Source organism: Aotus nancymaae, unplaced genomic scaffold (assembly GCF_030222135.1).
Source record: "Aotus nancymaae isolate 86718 unplaced genomic scaffold, 86718_ANA_hifiasm-v0.15.2.pri h1tg000040l, whole genome shotgun sequence".
Taxonomy (NCBI): Eukaryota; Metazoa; Chordata; class Mammalia; order Primates; family Aotidae; genus Aotus; species Aotus nancymaae.
Genome location: NW_026988454.1, coordinates 37486287 through 37509842, shown reverse-complemented (window position 1 = coordinate 37509842; position 23556 = coordinate 37486287). Strand labels below are relative to the sequence as shown.

Here is a 23556-nt window from a genome sequence, read left to right as displayed (position 1 = left end):
ATCACGTGGTTTCATGCTTTCTTGCCTTTGCTTATGCTGCTTTTTCTGGCTCAAATGCCATTTCTCTTTGTCCAGTTGGTAAATTCCTCTTTGGCCTTCAAAAAACCCTGTTGAGGCTTTCTATCAGAAAATCCTTCTCTGACCTTACCCCAGGCTGAATGAATCGCTTCTTCTGTACTACTTCTGGACCTCGTTTATGCCTCTAGTATTGCATGTATCACGTTTTATTATAAACACTGGTTTTCTTGCCTCTCTTCTCTTCTGGACTATGAGCTCTCTTGGGCAAGGTCTCTACTGTCATTATTAATGTCTAGAATAAATTGGTGCCTAATAACCGTTTGCTGAATGAATGATTAGCCTATCAATTCAGGCAAAAGGAAATGTGAGTTCCTACACAATTTGGATAGCTATGATTTAGGAAATGTGCTACATCAAAAGTGTAATAGATGAGATGTTGATGTACCCATTTAAGTGAAACAAAATCATTCATCAAAAGATTATAAATGTGAAATAACGGATGACCCTTTGAAATTTTCAGAAAGATACAAATATAGAATAGGATTCTACAGAATAATATATGTGTCTTCTGAATTTAGTGACTAATGAAATTTCCTTCATTTTACTTTGAACTCTGTAGAAAAAGCCTTGGTCAACTTTTGTTTATCATTCCTGCAGAATATTTTTTCATTATTTGAATGACTTGAAATGATTTTCTGCAGAGCCCATACACTCCCCAGACACTATAATTTGATCATTCATTCATTCAACAAACACTATTCTTTATTGTGTTGCTAACAAAATTGTTAGAAGAAAAAGTTTAATTGTGTTTTAGAATGTCTTCTGTCATGGTGTTAATTTTCATTTCTTCTTTTCATCTTCTAGTCTTTTCAGAGAAGACTGGGATGCCTTTCAGGTTGAAGGATCCAGTGAAAGTAGAAGGGCTTCAGTTCTGTGAGAACTGTTGTCAGTATGGCAACGTAGATGAGTGTCTTTCTGGAGGAAACTATTGCAGCCAGAATTGTGCTCGGCACATCAAAGATAAGTAGGTTTTGGCCCCATTCCATCTATAAAATGAGTTTTAGAGTCCAATGTCATGGTGCCTGAGAATATAGAAGTTTTGCACTCTCTGACATTCATCACCTATTGATACCTTTTTCCCAGAGACTTTCCCTTTAGTGGCACATGGGCCCTAACCCCTATATGGGACCTGATGATGTCTGTCATGCCTGGTCTGAGTTCTGTTATTAATATTCTATCTGTAAAACAGCCTCTGCCTCTGCCTTCAGTCTTCCATTTCCATTCATTTGATTGTTGCTCAGCTAAAAGTGTTTAGTTTTTTTCTGGGCTACATACAGATTTGGGTGACACTGACATTTATAGAAGCATAGTTTTGTTTATATTTTGGGAATTCTTAGGTAACTCAGCTAAAACTCTGCATATGGCATAAAGATTCCACTGATTCATAATCAACTGAGTGAAATGGCCATAGGGAAGAATGTAATGAGTTGTGTCACTGATGATCTCAAGTTGTGGACTGAGGATTTTGAGACAGAGGCATCAGCTGTGACTGGCAGTGGTGTGTGACTTTCCCATTTGGGGACTGTCTGACAAAGTTCAGCTTATCACCAAGAAGGGGCTGTTTTTTTCTTTCTTTTTGAGACCAAGTTTCACTCTTGTTCCCTAGGCTAGAGTGCAATGGCACAATCTCAGCTCACTGCAACTTCTGCCTCCTGGGTTCAAGTGATCTCCTGCCTCAGCCTCCCTAGTAGCTGGGATTACAGGCATGTGCCACCACGCCCAGCTAATTTTGTAATTTTAGTAGAGACGGGGTTTCTCCATGTTGGTCAGGCTGGTCTTGAACATCTGACCTCAGGTGATCCACCCACCCCAGCCTCCCAAAGTGCTGGGATTGCAGGCATGAGCCACCACTCCCAGCCAGAAGATGTTTTTCTTGCATATCATTGTACACTGCAAAGAAATGACTGTACGTTTATATTTTAGTGGACTTTCCCATGTATTTTAATCACCACAGGCTTGGGAACTGTCAGTTTTTCTTGGCTAACTGATGTTTCACAAAGTTACACTTAGCCTTTTTTTCAGTTGGAGTTGTCATTCTTAATAACTGCTAGATCCTTGTTTGAATGGCCCTGAAAACAAGTATCTCTAAATAATTCTTTTATTAGTGTAGATGATAGATGTGACAGATAAATAACTTGTTAGAACCTAATATATATTAATTTTGAAATTAATATATAAGGTAATTTTCATTTTCTGCCCTGACAGATGTCATATGTAATAGTGGTTTTCAGGATTTCTGATATATGATATTCTCATGCCTACTGATTTCTTCTGGTAGTTAAAGATTTTTCCTTTGGAGGGTGATTTTTTAAAAAAGTGATTGTTGCATTGATAATCAGCAAGTAAATGTTTGATGGGTATTGCTTCTGTCACTATATTGGGTTTATAACACAACAGAGATCAGAAGGAAGAAAGGGACATAGAAGAAGACAACGAGGAAGAAGATCCTAAGTGTAGTCGGAAGAAAAAACCAAAGTTATCTCTGAAAGCTGATCCCAAGGAGGATGGAGAAGAGAGAGAGGACGAAATGGTGAGTGCCTCTGTCTGACACCAGGAGCACAGGGATGTGTCTTTAGTGGATAGCATCATAGTCAACAAGCACTGCTTGGAGCCCACTGAGTTCAAATAAGGGTTCCAGGACTATCTGTGTTACTGTTAGCAAGTTACCTGGCCTCTCTGCGCCTTGCTGTCCTGATCTCAAAATGGGGATCATAAATAATAGTATCCTTCTCTCAGGGTGAAAAAGTGGGATGTCCTGAAATTTAGTGCTAGGTTAAGAGGGAACATTTCAAAACCTTTAATCTTGTAGATGAATCTGAAATTCCTCTTGAGAACAAAGTGCCAATCCCATTTCATTAAATTGCAGATGGATCTCATAAAACTATGTGAATGGTTAGAAAATGGCACATAAATACCAGGTGTATTTGGAGAAAAGCCATTTAAAATGTGCGAATTAAGACATAAATATCCTATTCCTAAAGCGTCTGTTAATGGTTCTATAGGAAAAGGGAACTTTGAGGTGTGGAAGTGTTTCCCTTAAGATCAGTATTGCACAACTGTTACTTGTGAGTCACTGTTCTAGGAGCTGGGAATAGAGGGATGCCTAAGACAAATAGAGGACAGGTCTCTCCTGGCAGAGACATTGCATTCTTGTTTAGAGGATATTTAATCCACAAACAAAATGAACAGGAGAAATATCACCTAGTGATAAGTGCTGTGTTGAGAATTAAAATAGGGTATTACGGTTGGCTGACTACTTCAGGTTGGGTTGTCAGGGAGCCCTCCCAAAGGTGATGGCATGAACAGTGTGCCCTGATTAATGAGGAGCAGCCACTATGTGAAGTGACGTGTGAGGTACATTCTGGGTAGTAGAACTTCTAGAGGAAAGTCCATAAGGCAAGAACTTGTGCAGCATGTTCTGTTGGAGGAAATACAAGGAAGTCTGGGCACTGTGGTTTAGGAGAGGGTGGAGTGAGATGAAGTTGAAGAGGTACGTGTGGTCCAGGGCCTGTAGGGTTTTATGGTAAACAAGAGTCTTGGGTGTTCATTGTATTCTGAGTGTCAGGGGAAGCTGCTGGAAAGTTGAAGGCAAGGGAATGCTTTGATATGATGTATGTTTTAAATGACCACTATAGCCCTGAGTGGAATCAGGGAAACCAGTTAGGAGTTTATTGTAGTAGACATGTAAGAAGGCTAAAGAAGATGGAAGTCTGTGGATTTGGGCATCAATGTTAAGAGGTGGGGTTGTCAGAGTGTGTGAGGGAAAGAAAAGAATCAGGGATAATGCTTAGAATTTTGGCTTTGACAATTCCCATGTCTCTTACTGAGAACGGGAAGACAAGGGTGGAGGGTAGAACAGAGTCCTTTGCTGTCGTGGATTTGAGACGCTGATTACCTATCCAGGTGAAGATCCCAAGTAGGCATTTGGATACAGCCACATGGGATCAGGGAGAGGAAGCTGGGGATGTAGATTGGGAGTATCTAGACTCTAAGATGACCTTGAAAACCCAGGGAAAGGGACTCAGAAGAGTGGAGAAGGGAACTGGATTGGAGGAGACATCAGCAGAGGAGACAAAGAAAGAGGAGCCAGTGAGGTGTGAGGAAAATCAGAGCAGAGTGTTCACAGAGCTGAGAGTGGAGTGTTTCAAGGAGCGGGGAGCAGGATCTGTGCCCTTCCAACGGGTAATACGTGGATACAGTCTTATTTTGTAATAACCTTAGGCCAAAAGCAACACAGTTTTCAAATAAACTGTATTCTTACTTTCCTTAAAAGTTATAAAGTAAAACTGAAGAAAAGAACAACAGAAAAAGTGCTTTCCAACAGCTCTCTATGCATTGGTGCACATTTCTTGAATTTAAAGTCATAGTTTTCCTTTCTTTTTGTAGGAGAACAAACAAGATGTAAGAATCCTGAGGGGTTCGCAGAGAGCACGAAGGAAAAGACGAGGGGATTCGGCTGTATTAAAGCAGGGTGAGCTGATGAAAATAAAGTCTTAGTGTAACTTTACGAATTGAAAATGTTTCACACAGATGGAAATTTTAGTCATAGCAGTTAAAGTATTACTTCAGGATTTTCTTTAATTCAGTTTTGTCAATAAAGATTGAGATTTTGAGGATAAGGAAAGAAGTGAAAATTTATAACTTTCAAGTGGTTTCAGGGTAAGCATGAGAACCATCCCTCCCTTCCTCCCTCCCTCCCTTCCTCCCTTCCCTCCTTCTTCCCTCCTTCCCTCCCTTCCTTCTTACCTCCTTCCCTCCCTGCTCCCGTGCCCCTCATCAAGTAGGTGCTTCCAGCTTCTGCTTCTTTATTAACACTTCTGTTCTTGCTCATTTCCCACAGTTTTAGGTTTTTAATGTTCCCTCTCAAAACACGAGCTCCTAGCATGGAAGCTTTTTTCTTTTTTTTTTTTTTTTGAGACTGAGTTCCACTCTGTCACTCAGGCTGGAGTGCAGTGGCACAATCCTGGCTCACAACAGCCTCTACCTCCTAGGTTCAAGTGATTCTCTTGCTTCAGCCTCCCAAGTAGCTGGGATTACAGGTGTGCACCACCACACCCAGCTAATTTTTGTATTTTTAGTAGAGACAGGGTTTCATCGTATTGGCCAGGCTGGTCTCAAACTCCTGACCTTAAGCGATCTGCCTGCCTCTGCCTCCCAAAGTGCTGGGATTACAGGCATGAGCCACTGTGCCTGGGCCTTTTTTTTCTTTCGTTGTTCCTCAGGCAGCATTTTATTCCCAGGAGGAAGCTGGCCCTGAAGCCCTTTCCTTTAGTATTTGTCTCAACGTTATTCTGCGTGGACCTTGGGTCACTTCCATAGAGGCCCTGGTGTCCCTGACTAGATTCCATCCCCTTGCCTGCCTCAGCTCGCAGCCTACACTGTCACAGTGTCCTGACAAACCAGGGCCATGAACCCGTGCTCCTCATCGGTGCCCAGATGCATTCTAGCCTAGTTCTGTTAATTCCTCAAAAAGAATTGGAAAAGTCCCACCTGCCCCAGGCACACAGCTTAATTTTTGTGTCTTTTCAGAGCTGACCTTCTATTTTATGTCACTGAGATGAAGGGTGGAAATCTCAGTTGCTCGTCACTCTGCCTGGAAATGTCTGTTTCTTTCACTGTTCTTTCCCTTGCCCTTCTTTTTTACCCTGGATAAACTTCAGGCCCCTGGCTCTTCTGGTCCCTTGTTCCTTCAGTCATGTTTTTTCCTTAAAGTTTTCCGGTTTTTTTTTTCTTGGTGTACTCTACCTTAACCTGTTCCAATCTCGTCCCGAAAATACCTTTCTCTCAACTTTGCTACCCATCAGGCTATTATATTTTTCCTTCATTTCCAGTATTTGTCAAATTAATCCAAAATATATAAAATTGATACTAACTGCCTCCATTATCACTTATGTATTCTTTTGGCACCTAAAAATCTGCCTCTCACTGTATTGTTTTTTTTCTTTCCTTTTCAAGGTTAGCAGCCACTCAATGCACTGGCCTTTCCACAGTCCTCAACTTCTTGATCTCTTAGGGAAAGTTGTTTGAGCCTCCTGCTTCTAGAAGCCCTCCCTTACTATAGTTTCTGTGGCAGTGTTCTGTCTTGACTTCCTGCTGTCTTCTTCCTTTACTCTAAGTTCTTCCACTTCCATCTCCTACACTCCTCACTGTGGGTGCAAACCACAGTTCACTTTTTATCTTGGTTCTTGGGAAGAGGAGCCAGGAAGAGAGAGAGAGAGATACCAGCTGTGAAAGTCAGAGAAGAGCCAGGCAGAGTGTTAGTCAGGGAAGCGTGATTTCACAGTGCATCACTACTTGCTTAGATTTGGAAATTCTATCATTTCAGTCTCTACTACCTTTCAGGTTTGCCTCCTAAAGGAAAGAAATCGTGGTGCTGGGCATCCTACCTGGAAGAAGAGAAAGCTGTGGCAGTGCCGGCGAAGCTGTTCAAGGAGGTATGGGCCTTTCTAGAGACATGAGCTGTAAGGGCATGGGAGCTGAGATACCAGCCTGAATTAAGATTGTTGTTTCCACTGAAATTTGACTTGGGATCGTTTTTTCAGCATACAGTTTTTCATGCGTGTGTTTATGTGGAAGGCAGTTAACATTGACGGGTGTGTGCCTTCCCCGTGCCACATATGTGTGTGCACACTGACACATGTGCTCTTTTCTCTTAGCATCAGTGGGCTTGCAATCATGAATTTTAACAAGGATACTAATACTACCATGAAAAACTAGTAGATGAAGAAAAAAATGTTAGGAAATTTCATGTCAACATTTCACATCAAATTTCATGTTCATTATGGCTTTGAGAGATTAAAAATGAGTTACTAAGATTTATATACTATCACAACAAAACATCTAAAAATGGGTCACTATATTATATTATGAACTAAACCAAAGGTGGGGTCCTGGTACAGTGACACACACCTGCAGTCTCATCACTTTGGGAAGTTGAGGCAGTAGGATCACTTGAGGCCAGGAGTTTGAGACCAGTCTGAGGAACATAGTGAGACCCTGCCTCTAAAAAAAAAAAAAATAATTAAAAATATAGCCGAGTGTGGAGTTCAGAGTTGGCATGAGCTATGATCCTGCCACTGTACTCCAGCCTGGCCAACAGAGCAAGACCCTATCTCTTAAACACACACACACACACACACACACACACACACACAAAAGGGTTGGTAAACTTTTTGGTAAAGGGCCAAATAGTAAATATGTTAGGCATTTCAGAGCATGTGGTCTCTGTTGCAAAAACTCAGGTCGTTGTAGCATAAAAGCAGCCATAGAGAATACGTAGACAAGTGGGCACCTCTATGCTCCAGTAAGACTGTTTACAGAAACTCATGGTGTGCTGGATTTGACCCACAGACTATAGTTTGCTGACCCTTGGTTTAAATTATTTCGTTATATTTAATCATGGTATGTAGTTCATCTGCCATAGATGTATTTCTATGTAGGTATGAACATAGCAAGCTTTTAAAAAGTCATGAATAGTAAATGTTAAGATGATTACATCTACATTAAGAATGTTTAATTTAAATATAGTAGTAATTACAGATAATTTTGTTCTCTGCAATTATTTTCTGTAAGCTTTGGTCCTTTAGAGAATAGACTTTTTCACATTAAAAAAAAAGTTTAAATGTAGATAATTCCTTGAATCAGTAGTAAATGCATGTGATTCAAAATATAAAAGTACTACAATAGTATAAAGAATATCTCTCATAGCCCTGTCTCCCAGCCACCAGGTTTGCCTCTCCTGAAGTAACCAGTGTTACCAGTTCTTTATTCCCTTCCTGGAAAATTCTATGTTCATATAAGCAAAAAATATATATATATACACACACACAGATCCTTCCCTTTCTGTCTTAAACCAAATGGTAGCATATGTTGTATACTTTTTGGGCTTTGCTTTTTTTTTGTTTAACTTGACAATTTGAGGATGTTTATCTGAGTCATGAATCCCTTCACTATTCTTTTACACTAATACATAGTATTACATCTTAGGCCTGTTCTATAATAATTTAGGTTGCTCCCTATTGATTTGCACATACATACATATATTCTTCCAAATCTTTTACTAATGGTTTAGTGAATAATCTTGTACACCTGTCATTTTTCACGTGTCTGAGTAGCTCTTGGATAATTTCCTAGAATTAGAATTGTTGCCTCAAAAAGAATTTTTTGATTGATATTATGAAATCTCTAGAAGTTGTACCAATTTTCATTCTTCCTAGTGATGTGTGTACGTATCTGTTTTCCTATACAGTGTTGTTCACCTTCTAGATCTTTATCAGCCTAATAGGTGAAACACATCTTAGTGTAATTTTACTTCGTATGTCTCTCCTGCATGAGGTCGAGCATCTTTACAAATATGTCAGAGACAAAGGCTATATGCCATTACATTTCCATTCTTGTGACCTATTTATAGCCTTGGTCCATTTTTTTAATTGGATTATTTATTGATTTTTTTTTCTTTGGGTTTTAGAAGTTATGTATTTGGTTAAATCATCTTTATTTTTAAAATGGTAACTAGATTTTTAACTAGATCTTTGGGATAAGAGATTAAAGCTGTTGTCATTTTGCATTTTAGTATCAATCCTTTCCATATAACAAAAATGGATTCAAAGTTGGCATGAAATTAGAAGGCGTGGACCCCGAGCATCAGTCTGTGTACTGTGTCCTCACTGTGGCAGAGGTAAGCTTTGCCTCATCTTTATTTTTAAGATAAAATGGTGATTATGGGGATTTAAAATGAGGAAAAGCTGCCATTGGTTGAGCGCTTACTTCATGTCAGGTGCAGTGCTTGCTGTTTTGTGTACATTATTTCATTTAATCTTTATAAGAATCCTTGGAAACCATCATTCTCAGCAAACTGACACAAGAACACAAAATCAAACATCGCATGTTCTCACTCATAGACGGGTGTTGAACAATGGGAACACATGGACACAGGGAGGGGAGCACTATACACTGGGGTCTGTTGGGGGGGAGTAGGGGGAGACAGCGGAGGGTGGGGAGTTGGGGAGGGATAGCATGGGGAGAAATGCCACATATAGGTGAAGGGGAGGAAGGCAGCAAATCACACTGCCATGTATGCACCTATGCAACAATCTTGCATGTTTTTCACATGTACCCCAAAACCTAAAATGCAATAAAAAAAAAAAAAGAGTCATATCAAAGTGACTATAAAGACCAATGTTCTCCAAAAAAAAAAAAAGAATCCTGTGCAGGTCATGGTTTTTCTCAAGCTCTGTTCTGTAGATTAGAGAACTGAGGCTCAGAATGATGAAGTGATGGAAGACCACACAGCTTCAAAGTGGTATAACCCAGATTTGAACCAGTGTCTGTCTGATGTCATAGCTTTTGCCATAAGGAATAGACCAACAGATATTTATTATTATTATTTTTTTTAGTACTTCAAGGTATCTCTGTGAAATTTTTTGGGAAAAAAATTAAAAAAAGACAAAACCAAATATATAAATACATATCTCAGTCTAATATGTTACTGAGAATGCTTTAGAAACTGTGACCACACAGCTTCGAAGTGGTAGAACCAGAATTTGAACCCATGTCTGTTTGATTCTGTAGCCTTTGCCCTACTGTGTTCTTTAACATAAGGAACAGAACAGTAGATACTTATTTTTTTAGTATTTGGAAGTATCTCTCTGGAATTTTTCAGGAAAAAATGACCAAGTCAGTCATACATACATGTATTACTGAGAGTACTTTAAAAAATGTGTTTCCTCCTATGCTAACCTCCTCCTTGCTCCCTCCCTTGAGCCACAGGTATATCTACTTGAAGAATTCCTCCCGAAAGAATAAGATAGTCTTGTGTACTAGTTTCAGGTATCATACTGTTCTTTAATTTTCTAGTGAACTTGTAAGAAGCTTGGCTTCTGCAGAACACAGTACCGTGTGATAGCTAGATGATGACAGTCTCAGTCATCGATCACCTACAGTTACATAGGGCATACTATGTGCCAGTGGCTAATCAAAGTGCTTTTTATCTGTTAGCTCCTGTTTTTTTTTTGAGACGGAGTCTCACTCTGTCACCCAGGCTGGAGTGCAGTGGTACGATCTTGGCTCACTGCATCCCTCCCCTCCCAGGTTCAAGTGATTCTCACACGTCAGCCTCCTGAGTGTCTGGGACTACAGGTGTGTGCCACCATACCTGTCCAATTTTTGGAATTTTAGTAGAGATGGGGTTGCGCCATGTTGGCCAGGCTGGTCTCGATCTCCTGATCTCGGGTGATCCACCGGCCTCAGCCTCCCAAAGTGCTAGGATTACAGGCATGAGTAATCATGCCCGGCCCATCTGATTGCTCTTATTAGTTCTCAAAACAATCTTTTGAGATAGAACCCATTCCCTCCCATTTTTCAGATGAGAAACTTGAGGCATTGAGTGTTAAAGGAACTTGCAGCTGTAATAATATAATATGTAGTGAAAGGAAGTAACTGGATTCTCTTACTCATATCAGAACTGTTGTGCAACATTTTTGTAGGTTTTATTTACAGTGAGAATACTGTCACTCTTAATCTTGATCAGACATTGTATGTTCTCTTCTTCCTGGACTTGAGTTTTTGTTAGACCCTTTTGAGTTGGAAGGGGAGGGTCAGAGTTTTTGGTGTTTGTCCTTTGAAGTGGATAATACTGCCCAGAGAGAGGACAAGGTGTGAGTTGCTAGCCCTGAAGAATACCATTATGTAAGAGGTGGGTGCAGGAGAAAGCGTAGAGCAGGATCCTGAAAAGGAACAGCGAGAGACAGAGAAAGGAACCAGAACAGGGGCCTGCAGCAGAAGCCAGGAGAGCGGGCAGTTGAAGTGGGGAGGAAGCAGCAGTGTCAGATGCTGTGGTTGTTCTCGAGGGACTTGTGTCTAGGGCCAGGGCAATTGGAGTGTTTGGGGACAGAACTGAGTTTTACAAAATCATTGTGAGGAAGTGGTAAGCATAGACTGCTTTTGAGAAATTTAGCTGTAAAAGAGAAAGGGAATTTTTCTGGTATGTGTCTGTGTTTTTCAGCTTTTGGTTTTTGCAGATTTATTTTTACCTTCCCTACTTTTTTATTATAAAAGTAATGTTTGCTCATTATGAAAACTTTATTAATAGTGTAAGAGTGCATATTAATAAAAAATAAAAGTCCTGTTTCCCATCACCCTTCCTTCCTTCCATATTCCATATCCCAGAGAGTGTGACCCTTAATAGTTGACTGTGTGCCTTCCAGATGTTTTCTCTGTGTATAAAAATATGTATTGCATTTTGTTTTTCACACACACACACACACACACACACACACACTTTTTCTTTTTCTTTTTTTTTTTTGAGACAGAGTCTCTCTCTCTCTAACTCAGGCTGGAGTGCAGTGACGTGACCATGACTCTCTGTATCCTCAACCTTCTGGGCACAAGCGATCCTCTCACTGCAGCCTCCCATGTAGCTGGGACCACAAGCGTGCACCACCTGATGCCCAGCTAATTTTTATTTTTTTTGTTTTTTAGAAATGGCGTTTTGCTATGTTGCCCAGGTTGGTCTTGAAGTCCTGGGCTTAAGCAGTCCTCCCATCTTGGCTTCCCAAAGTGCTTGGATAACAGGCATGAGCCACCACGCCTGGCAAACGTACTCTTTTTAACCGTTGGGTAGTACTCCATTTTACGGAATTGACCGTAATTCATTGAACTGCTCTCATATTGAACAACTGAGTGATCCTCATTTTTTCATTATTCAGAAAAAAAAGGTCTGGTGAGCATCCTTTTGTATCTATAAGTAGGTCTAGGATCTATCTCTAGAATTGCCAGGTGAAAAGTGTGGACATTTAAACTACATTTAAATTTTTGATGCATATTGCTACTTTTCATGTTAATTTTCTCTTTTTATCTTCCTTCCTCCCTCCCTTTTTCCCTTCTTGGCTTCTTTTTTTTTCCCTGCCCCCTTTGCAATGGTAAGAGAACATAGCATTTGAACTCTGAAGAAGCCACTAGGGAGTAGAGTATTAGAAGGTTCAGAGAAGAGGCCTGGGAGACGATGGGACCCAGAGTACATGCGGAGATCCCAGTCTTAGGCAGGAGAAGGAGTCTCTTGCATTTTAACAGGAAGGAGGGGCAAAGAAGTAGGGCTCATGGATATACAGGGAGACTTCTCGGTTTGGAGGCACACAAAAAGGCAAATTTGTGTTAGAAGGCAAATTACTAGCTGAGAATGAGGATGGAGAAAGTGGGATTAGAAGCTGAAGGAGAAGGAGGAGGATTTGAAAAGGCTGCAGTGAAGGATGGGAGAGGGAGCTTAGCAGGACCATGGAGGAGAAGTGCCATGCAGTGGCAGAGCCCAGCATTGAGGTAGAGTTGATTCTTCTTGCTCCATTCTCATTATTTGCAGTAGTTATGCTCCGCAAATTAGCAAGTATGGAACCATCGCTCTTGGGGGGAAATAGCGGGTTAGCTTCCTGTGAGCCTCTGGTCACATTTTCGTGTACTGATCAGTATGTAACCTTGTTTTATGTGTGTTTCTGTTTAAAGATACCTCATTTCATATATATTGTTAATTCATTAAAATTAACTCACAAGTAAGAGCACTATCACTCCTGCCTGATGAAGCTTATCTAGCACAAGTACCTTTTCTGTAAGGCACATCACAACCTTTTGACACTTAGGGACACTAAATAACACTTCAGCACTATGTCAGGGGCCATTTTAAACAGCAGTATCACCCAGAAAAAGCACAAAAATGTAAAACGTGCAGCACTAAAAAGACCCTTGTTCCCAGTATGAGAACTGAAACAAGAAGGTAAAGCGCCTTCTTGATTGACTTCAGCTGGGAACATACATGTTGAGTGACTCAAAAGTGTTGTCATTCTGTGCATGTCCATGAAAACTGTGGGTATTATTTTGGGGTTACAAATAAATTGTAGCAAGTAGATGAAGTCATAAATATGGAACACAACACGTGAATAATGAAGACTGGCGGTATGTCATTTTTTCCGTCCCAGCGCCATTTACTAGACTGTTAGGTATAGACAAGATGGATACCTGAAATGATGGAATGTCACCAGCAAATGTTTGCAAAGGATATCAGGGCAGAAATTTTTAGATGTTGGCAAGAAAACGTTTTTTAAGTGATTGCTAGGACAGGAAGGCTTGCGGGGAGGGGAGCTGCTAGGGAGGAAGTAGAGGGATCAGTGTGAGATACTAGAGTTTCTGTTGAGATTAAGGAAGAGGCATGCTGGGAGTAACTGAGTTTGCAAACTGGAATAGGAGTATGTGCCCTAGGTTTGGATTTTTACATTTAATATTAAGAAACAGAGCAGTTCTTGTTGGGGACTAGATTCATGGGAGTGAGGGCTTGAAGCAGAGAGGAAGGGAGCCACAACGCCAAGGTACTAGAAGAGTCATGCGTATATATGATGAAAGTACTCAGATGAGAGGAAGAGAATAAGCCAGGGTAAGTGTTTGGGAGGTTAGCATGGGGGAGGAAGAGCAGGAGAGTTGCTTCAGCCACGTGGCTCAAGCCTTGGAGGAGAACTGGCCTAGGATCCGTGGTGTGGTGGGAGGCAGCAACTCCACCTGTGTCTGCAGGAAGTAGAGTGGGGAAGAGGAGCAGCCTTAGGGAAAGGCTCGAGAAGGATGAGCTAGGTATGACTTTGAGCAAGAAGGATGAGGATGTGGGAGGTTGTTTCTCAAAGCATAGCTTTCCAGACAGCCTGAGATAGAGACTGGGGGGACAACAGAGAGAGAGCTCAGCTCAAGGGAGCAGAAGCTCAGAACGGTGTGCCCACCAGAAAGTAGAGGCTGTAAGTTACTAAAGGGGCTGAGCTTTTAGGATCGGCCAGAGACAGCTGACTGTGAGACAGAGGAGAGAAGCAGCCTTCTTTGCATGGGGCGGCTGCAGGGAGTGGGGGTAGCCCCAGCCTTTCTTGAGAGCTTGTATTTCCCAGGGATTCCAATCTCAGCTCTATGGAGAGACTCTGTTCTCTGGGGGTAGTCAGCTTAGTTGTAAATTTTATGTATGTGATATATCAATACATTCCAATTGAAAAAATACTGATATATAAGAGAAAATATGAAAAGTCCATCATTTCCTTTTTGCCCCTTCTTTTCTATCACTTCCTAGAAGAAATCATTATTAATATTTTGGCAAATATTTGTCCAGACTTCTTTTTACTATGTGTTTACATATATATGAATAAGTGTGTTTATGTATATAAATGCATATACTTATGTATCTATATACACACATACATGCATGTATACATAATTATATACCCATAAATATACATGTGGACCCCCATGTGTCTAATTTTCTCATAAACTAACTCATTCTATGTTAGTTCTGCCACTTGACTTTTAGCAGTATGTTTTAGAGAACTTTCCATGACAGTAACTGTACAGCTACCTCACTTTGAGGATTAATTACCCTGGCCCTGCACTCTGGTCTAAGTTCCTCATTCAGGCTTCTGCAGGACAGGTGCTCCTGGAGGGGGTAGATGTCTGGTGTAGTATGTGTTTCTACTTGAGTACATCTGCTTGTGCTAGTGGGAAGAAGACTGAGGGGCTGAACCTACTCTCTGAGAGCCCAGGGAAGGATATGATCCAGCTCAGGTCTCTTAAGCCCACATGACCTTCTAAATCAGAATGTTCCTAAGTGGAGCCCTGTAGACATATGTACAACATGTGTTATACAGCATGAGTTCTTACTAGCATTATTAGGAGCCTGTCTCATCCAAGTAATAAACTAGGAGAGACACTTTTCTTTCTTTCTTCCAATCCAGCTTTGGTGGAGAAGAGAAGCTTGACTTCTCTGCATTTGCACCAGCCGTGGTCTGCAGCATTCAGTGCAGGGCAGAGCGTCCACTCTGGGGCCATGTTAGAGCTGAGTGTGCTGTGCTGGTGTGGCTACTTGCCTTCCAGCTCACCTTGGGGACATATCCTGGTACAGTATAGGGAGTGGAGAAAGGACCTACACTTGTGGGAAATCAGTCTTTGCCCCATATCCATGTGCTCCTAATGTAACTAAGAATGTTGCCAGAAACCCCCAGCTCAGCTCTTCCCAATTTAATAGCCTTGGCCTTTAAATTCTGGATATCTGTATAGTTGTTTGCTGTTAATGTGGGTGGTTTGATTAACATTAAGGCTATATCATGCCTGGTGTCCATGTTTATTTTTGTATATGTACATGAATATTCTGGGTTAAAGAAATAATTCAGCCTGCTTTACCTGTTTTAGGTTTGTGGATACCGGATAAAACTTCACTTTGATGGGTATTCCGATTGCTATGACTTCTGGGTCAATGCAGACGCTCTGGATATCCACCCGGTTGGGTGGTGTGAGAAAACCGGCCACAAACTCCATCCTCCAAAAGGTTTTGTCAGTTTCTGTTTCATATTTTAAATTCAGTAAAAACTCATTTTCTTACATGCTATGTTAGAATTTTTAAAAATTCAGGCTTTATGAAAATTCAGATAGGCGCAAATTTACCCTTATTGTTCATGATGAAAATACATTTATTAAAGTAAAAGAAATAAAAGTACAGTTCAACTTAAGAAAATAAACTATGTTCGCATACTTATTTTTATGTAACATAACATTTTCATGATACTCAACTTTGACTACAAATGATGTTTACCTGCAAATTTCTATCATTAAATATATACATCTTTGAAAAAACTGATTTGAAAAATTAGTTTAAATTAGTTTACATAACTAAGTTTAGTGTAAACTGTTTTAAGCTAATTTTTCAAATCAGGTTTTCAGTATATAGAAAATTCTGAGAAATTCTGCATGAACTTATAGATCTTAATATTTAGGAGATTGGCAAGAAGACTGTAACACTAAAAATTGGCTTAGGTGGGGGGTTGAACTCATAGCAATTACTTTTCTTATATTTGAGTTCTTTATATTATAGTTCACCAGTGAATATCATGTTTTTTGCTCTCTCCCTAATGTATTCTGTAATTTTTTTTTTTTTTTGACAAAGTCTTGGCTCTGTTGCCCAGGTTGGAGTACAGTGGTGTGATCTTCACTCACTGCAACCACTTCCCTCCAGGTTCAAGCGATTCTCCTGTCTCAGCCTCCTGAGTAGCTGGGATTACAGGCGCCCACCACCATGCCTGGCTAATTTTTCTATTTTTAGTAGAGACAGAGTTTCACCATGTTGGCCAGGCTGGTCTCGAACTTCTGGCCTCAAGTGATCTGCCCACCTCGGCCTCCCAAAGTGCTGGGATTGCAGGTGTGAGCCTCTGTGCTGGCCATGTTTAGTAACATCTTGTTCTCTTCTTTTTTAATCATTACATTTTTTTTGTTTACTTGATGTCAAAAATTCAGGTTACTAGTTTGATATTTGTGGCCTGTCTCAGGGCTTTAATGCATTAGCCATCCCCTTTGTTGTAAATGAAAAAATAGTGGCAAAGTGGTGTATAGATGAAAGATTAAACAAAATCGCATAGGAAAGGTGAGGGTGAAAAAGAAAATCTATAAGCCTTCCATGAATTGATCTCTTACATATGGTAAATTATTAGCTGTTCTTGTCATGGTGCCTTTTGGACTTTGATGAATGTAAAAGAGAGCACATCCGCAGATAAAATAAGATGCTGAGTTTCCTTTTTTAAGAAAATGTTAACTTCAATGAAATTGTAAAAAATTAAGGGAAGGACATTTCCCTTATTGTAATTTGCCAGCATCCTTACTTCATAAACCTTTACTTGTCCTTCTTGAGGTGATAGGCCAAAAAGATTTTGCCTGTTCCCTTTCTATTATTTCCAGCTTCCCACTTGTTTCTGTAAGTTAGTCTTCCCAAAATAGGCTAGGTGAGAGAAAAACAAAGAATTTTGACCACTCCAGTTCAGTATCTGTATTGCTGAGGAATTCTACCTGAATACTGGTAGAAATACCCTGATAGTAAAAATTTAGTGCCCTAGGTGTAATATGTATTTGCTTCCTTAATCCTTTTCTTTATATCCATTACCATTCATTCAGAATTGGAAAATAATAATATAGCTTGTTGAAAATAAACATATTCTAAATATCCATAGTTATGAATTATGAGTTAAAATTTGTTTATTGAAAAAGTCATTTGATTGATTTCGGCATGTTGGAGTTAGAGATAAAAGTAGGACTAGAAAACTAAGTGTAAAATATTTTGATATTTGAATCAGTCTGTTCATACGTGCTTTCTCCAGGTTATAAAGAAGAAGAATTTAACTGGCAGACCTATCTTAAGACATGTAAAGCTCAAGCTGCTCCTAAGTCATTATTTGAAAATCAGAATATAGTAAGTACATACAAAACATGTTTCCTTTCAAAGGAAGACGTTTTTTGAGTGTCTCATAGGATCAATTACAAGTGATAGCAAAGAACTATAATAAATTTTATTGCCTTGGTAAATAGAGTACTCTTACCTTAATTAAAGTTTAAAATTAGCTTAAAATCTTCATGAATAAATATGTTTTATAGCCATATTATGGTTATCTCTTTTATTGCACAGTAGAAGACAAGATAGTACAAGATTTAGGTGAGATTTACAATAAAGATGCGTAAAAAATTAAATTGGCTGAGATATTTTATTGTTATTATCACTTATTTGGTAGTGCTGTTCAAGTGGGATTCACATAGCCAGATGAAGGCAGCCCTGTTTCAGTTTATATGTAGGAGGTCACTGGAGACTGTGACTTGTCTTCACTCTAGCTTATAGCTTTGTTTACAGTAAACAGAAGCAAAGTCTGGATGTGTGTCTCTTTTCTACCTCTTGACCTGTATTCCTACCTTCCATAACATGTTCCTCTGTTGGCAGACCTGATTCATGACATTTTTCTTTTCCCAAGTTCTGATCTAGTTGGAAAGAATAAAGAGCAATCCAGTAGAAAACCAAAATTCCATCTTTACAGATGGTCAGAGCTAAGTTGGAGGACGTGCATGGCCTGTAACTGCAGACAAATAAGCTTGATTCTGAACCCTAGAATTGAAGAGATTTAATTTTCCTTTTGGCCCCATCCCCCAAGTGCAGGGAACACTAGACCCTTGAGGAGCAGAGTAGAAACTGTGCACCCTGCAGCCCAGCTTTCTTTCTAGTATGATCAGTTCCTCCTTCCCAAAGTCACCAGGCAGGTAGCATTCAGTGAGACAGTGGGGAGAAGCAGTAATGTTTCACTGACAGATTCCCTCCAAATGGAAATAAACAAACATCAAAAGCAGGGAAAAACCTCCTCATTCCCAAAACCCTCCATTTGAGAAACAGTATAAACCAGTTGGTTTGAGAGCGTCAATCTAATGGCTGGAATATTCTCTGATTTAATCGAACACAAACCAGGTTGAATTAGAGAACTAACAAATTGTGTTTGTGTGCATGTGTGTTTGTGTGTTTAGGTTACTAATAGTGTTAATGAGCCAGCGTATTATTTTAAAACATGTTAATTGAGAGGATAGCGTAATTTGCTGAAATGTAATAGTGCATTGTCAGTTGGTGTGTCAAAACTTATCCCAGAGAGGAAGGTCAGTTCGGTGGAAAACTCAGCAGCCTGCTGTCTCTGCTCCAAGTTTCCTAATCCCTGTCTGGTTCTCTGATGATGACTTCAGTCAGGGATTTGATTAACTGCCTTGAACTGTCCTCCTAAATTCTATGCATTGCTAGCATACAGCTTAATCTCAGGCTCTGTGTTTCGTATCTAAGAGACAATTAATTTTTTCCATTTCTGGATTCCTCTACCTCAGAATCCTCAGACATTTATGGTCAGAACTCAGATAAATTTCAGTACTAAATTCATAGTAAAGATTTCTGTGTAGCATTAGTGCCTGTTTCATTCAGACATTACTTATTCTAACATTTTCAGATACACGGCTGTCTACATTTTTACAATGATAGTTGTATAATCATAGTGAAATGAGAGATAGTATCTATTTTACTTAAAGTAGAATAATTATAATAATGAGTCTGAACAGTGTTTTTTTTTTAAAGGGAAGAAATGACTTATATTGTGTTGTGATTGGCATAATTGATATCTAGGTATACTAGTCTATTATATATATATAGATAGATAGATAGATAAAGATATTTTTCCTCATAAAAGATTGTAAGAGATGTTTATACATAACTGTACCTCAAGCACTAACTCCTATAGATTTTTACTGTTTTTGTTCCATGATCTGAATGACTGATTATCTGTGGATTTCTTTAAGTTACCAACTATTTTGAATAACTGTGTACATCAACAGCCAATTCTTTTGTTGCTGTTAGGAATAAGATGTATCTGAAGTGTTGAGTAAAAGTTATAATAATTTGCAGCCTTTCATATATGAAGATGACCTACTTTCAGTAGAGTACTCTTTTGAGAGAGATTTTCAGAAGTGGGAGTGAATTTGTGCTGACTCATGCACATTTTTAACTTGATTAAGTGCATATTTTGTGTGAATAATTTTCATTGTTAAGTCTGTAATCAAGAAAAAAAGGGCAAAATGTGAACTATATGGTGAATAAAACTTATAGTTTTCTAATTAAGTTATCAAAACTCATGTTAAAATTAATTATTTTAAACTCTGTGAGGTGATGGATTTTTCGTTTTGAGGCCCAGATAGCTAATTGGGTGTAGCAGTAGGGCATTTTTTTTTTAAATTGCTGCTTGTTGGAAAGCGACCCTGCTGTGAAACTGGCATATGATTTTGAAATTATGTGAATACAGCAGTGGATGCCAGGCCTGTGAGCAGGAGGTGCAGAGAGTGTGCAGGTCTTGTGGTTAAGTGTGTGCTTATCTCTAATTAAATCTGTGTGTTTCCATAGACAGTGATCCCATCGGGCTTTCGAGTTGGTATGAAGCTTGAGGCAGTAGACAAAAAGAATCCCACATTCATCTGTGTTGCTACGGTAACAGATATGGTGGACAATCGTTTCCTGGTACATTTTGACAACTGGGATGAAAGCTATGACTATTGGTGAGACATTTTCCATTGTTGTGTGCTTTTAAAAATTTAATGTTTATCCAAGTAAACCAAGTACATGGTTTAAAAACAGTAAGAATGCAAAGCTTATAACACAACAAAAAAAAATTTGCCTACTTTTTCCTATTACAGATTTTTAATTTTTTACCTGTTCCATATGGCATGTATTTTAAACAACATCCTTTAATTCTACTTTATGATTTGTATTTTATTGACTTCCTACCATGGAAGTTCAGTCTCTACACCCCACATTCCTAATGTATGTTCACACATATTTTAATCTTTCCTTCTTATTTTCATGCCCACCAGCTAATTTGAGTATTCATAATAGCTGAGGACAAAATATATTGAAGAATATTATTTTTAATGATTGCAGTTTTTAGATACACTGCACGGAGTAGTAAAAGCAACATATGTTAAAATTATGTAATTATAAAATAATTATAATAAAGCCATTGTATTTTGATTCAACAGTTGCAGTAAGGATTTTTGATACCCAATTCATGTTCATTGATTGCTATAATTCAGTTTCCTGATAAAAGGCATTTCTAAAGTGTTTAGTTCCTTCTAGAGTACACTTGAATTGAGAACATTTTAGAGAAGTAACAGCTATCTTTATAAAATATGGCTTGTTACAGGATAAGTGAATATTAACTAATATAAATATTGCTAAATTTCAGGGAGTTTTGTTTTTTGACCTTACTTTTTAGTATCCATATATTTAAACATTCTGTAGACCCATCGATAATTTCCATTACTTCTCAGATGGGATTTTTAGATACTTACCAGTTTTACATGCATTGTCTAAAAAAGAAGAGATGTTGACATTCATTTGCTATTCATATTTTTTAAATGCTTTCTATTATATGTTACCAAAAATGTAGACAATTAGTTCCATGATGAGCTTACAGACCCAAGTACAATTAGGCCTTCTGTATCTGTGGGTTGCACATCCATGGATGCAACCAACCGCAGATCAAAAATATAAAAAATTGAAAAATAACAGAATAATAAAAATAATGCAAATAAAAATATGCAGTATAACAATTATTTACATCGCATTTACATTGTATTAGGTATTCAAAGTAATGTAGAAATGATTTAAAGTCTATGGGAGATAAAGTATACAGAAGGATGTGTGTAGGTTATATGCAATTATTAATGCCATTTTATAAAGGGGACTTGAGCATCCTTAGATTTTGGTGTCCAAGGGGGCTTCTGGAACCAATCTCCTGCTGATACCAAGGCATGACTGCACTTTCAAATATTTTGTGTTTTCCCCAGCTTTTTTCTGCAGAGCATAATTTTTCCTCATAGGACATTTTTACATTCAGTTTATAATAAAATTTTTTCACTGAAATACAGTCAATTTCTAACATACACAGAAGTAGAATAATAGAGCAGCCCTACTGTAGCCTTTACTCAGCACCAACAATTATTAACTTATATCCAGTATGTTTCCTCTGTATTCCTACTTCTAAAATCCCAACTCTGGGATTGTTTTGAAATCAATTACAAATATCGGAGCATTTTACCTGTGAATATTTCAGTATGTATCTTCTAAAGAGAGGAATTATTTTTATTTTTTTTTTAATAATAGTAACTTTTTTTAAATAATACTAACATACTTAAATATTTCTCCCAGTTATTTTAGTGGGTTTTTGTTTGTTTGTTTTTAGCTGATGGTTTTAGGTCCAATAAGGTGTACACTTTGTGATCGCTTTGCTTGACCTTGTTTAATTTACAGATACCTATTCCTCTCCTTTCTTCCTCTTTGGTTGTAGCTTTTATTAAAGACACCAGGTTGTTTGTACTGTTGAGCCTCTCAGTTTGATTTGCTGATTGAAACCTTGTCTTATTGTTTACTGTGTTCTTCTGTTCCTCCTATGTACTGTAAATTGGTGGGTTGTTTCATTTAAAATTGTTGGGCCTACCACAGTGGCTCATGGCTGTAATCCCAGTAACTTAGGAGGCCAAGGTGGGAGATCACTTGAACCCAGGTGTTTGAGACCAGCCTGGGCAAGATAGCAAGACCCCTGACTCTACATAAACGTTTCAAAAACAATAAAAATGTTCTATACCTATTTTGAATGGGTGAGTGGATGAGAAAATGTTAACTTTGGAAATAGTCTAAATTGGTCCTGAATCAAACCTGTGTTGTCTCCTTCTGTGCTTGGTGGACTGTGGTGATGGCACTACTGGGGCAGTAACTGGGCTCCAGGCCTCTTCTTAATGAACGATGCTGAAGCAACAATTAGAATCTATTGAAATAAGAATGTTTTCTTTTTAAAGTTGTGGTTTATTTGAGGAGAATTTTTTTAAAGCTTTTGCCTGATTTAAACAAAATGGGTGAATGTCAGTTTATTTTTGTGGTCTCATAAGTATTACAGTGTTGTAAAAGTATAAGTTGCTGATTTGACATAAGATGTGTTGCCTTTAAAAACATTCTTGTGGAAAAAAAGCAAGGAGGAGTCTAAAAGAATTTGCCACATTCATTTTTTGGTGCCAAATATCTAGGGAACAAACAGGAAGGATCCTGGGTTCTAAAAAAGATCCTGGATTCTAAAAATACAAAGAAAAGAAAAAAAAAATTGATCTCTTTTAACTCCAGTTTTGTGCTTTTATGAGCACAAACTAATTATTTTTAGGATGGAATGTACCTTGAGGATTACTTAGACTTCCAGCTACTGACATGAAATCATATTTTGTTAATTGTCTGAAAAAGAAAACGAAAACAGTGTGTTCTCTTCCACAACATGCAATTAAGGAACAATGGAAATTGCTTAAGTGCTCTGGAATTTCTCCACTTTTACTAAGTATTGTGCTCTTTGATCTTTGAATTTCGGAATGGTTTTTATCTGCATAAATTACTTAGGTATGTAATTGAGGTTACAGATTGGATTGCCTTTCCCAATTTAAAATAGTTTGGAAATGAGATATTTTTTGCTTTGAACTGAATAGTAATTCTGTATCTCTTTTTTACATTAGTGGGAATTTGAAAATATGTATGTGTCTGTATCTATTTGTGATACTACATGTTGCAGTAAAACATTTCTAACTTCCAAAGAAGAACATAATACAAATTTAGGTAGGATTGAAAAAGTAGTTTTCTATGAAACAAAAATAGTATGTATTAGAATAAAAATGGCTTCACCTTTGGGTTTCTTCTATGCTTTTGTTACTGATAATTGGTAGCTGCTCAATTCTATCTCCTTGACAGTTGTTAGGTTTAGGAATAATCCTAGGTATTATAGAATATTGGCGCTAGAAAGGACTGTAGGGATCCAGGAAGGTAGGTGAGCACCTCCAGGGTAGCACACCCTCCTGCCACAGCAGCCTCTCTCCTGATTATCTTCCTGCTGCCTGAAGGTTGGGCTCTGGGGCAGAACACAGTGAGAACAGTCACTTCCTCTTTTTTCACGGGGGACTAGGAAGTAGGAAGGAACCTTTCTTTTAAAAAATGTTATTTTCATGTACCCTTATCTTTTGGGATCCAGGAAGGGATGACAACAGGATTTGGCCCATTGTTTAGTAGAAGGCCTAAGCGAATGAGGTTGCAGCTTCAGCCATTTTTGATTCCAT

At 38.6% G+C, this 23556-nt stretch overlaps 1 protein-coding gene across 2 annotated transcripts in view; it reads left to right on the top strand.

Moving 5' to 3' along the window:
* L3MBTL3 (L3MBTL histone methyl-lysine binding protein 3) overlaps positions 1-23556 on the top strand; it is a 96789-nt gene that overhangs the window by 7656 nt on the left and 65577 nt on the right. For both annotated transcript variants that reach the window (XM_012458349.3, XM_012458344.3), the window contains 8 exons: positions 883-1042; positions 2476-2608; positions 4465-4549; positions 6421-6512; positions 8651-8755; positions 15274-15409; positions 17226-17317; positions 19817-19968. In XM_012458349.3, the coding sequence (XP_012313772.2) occupies positions 883-1042; positions 2476-2608; positions 4465-4549; positions 6421-6512; positions 8651-8755; positions 15274-15409; positions 17226-17317; positions 19817-19968 (955 nt within the window). The remainder of the gene's footprint in view (positions 1-882; positions 1043-2475; positions 2609-4464; positions 4550-6420; positions 6513-8650; positions 8756-15273; positions 15410-17225; positions 17318-19816; positions 19969-23556) is intronic.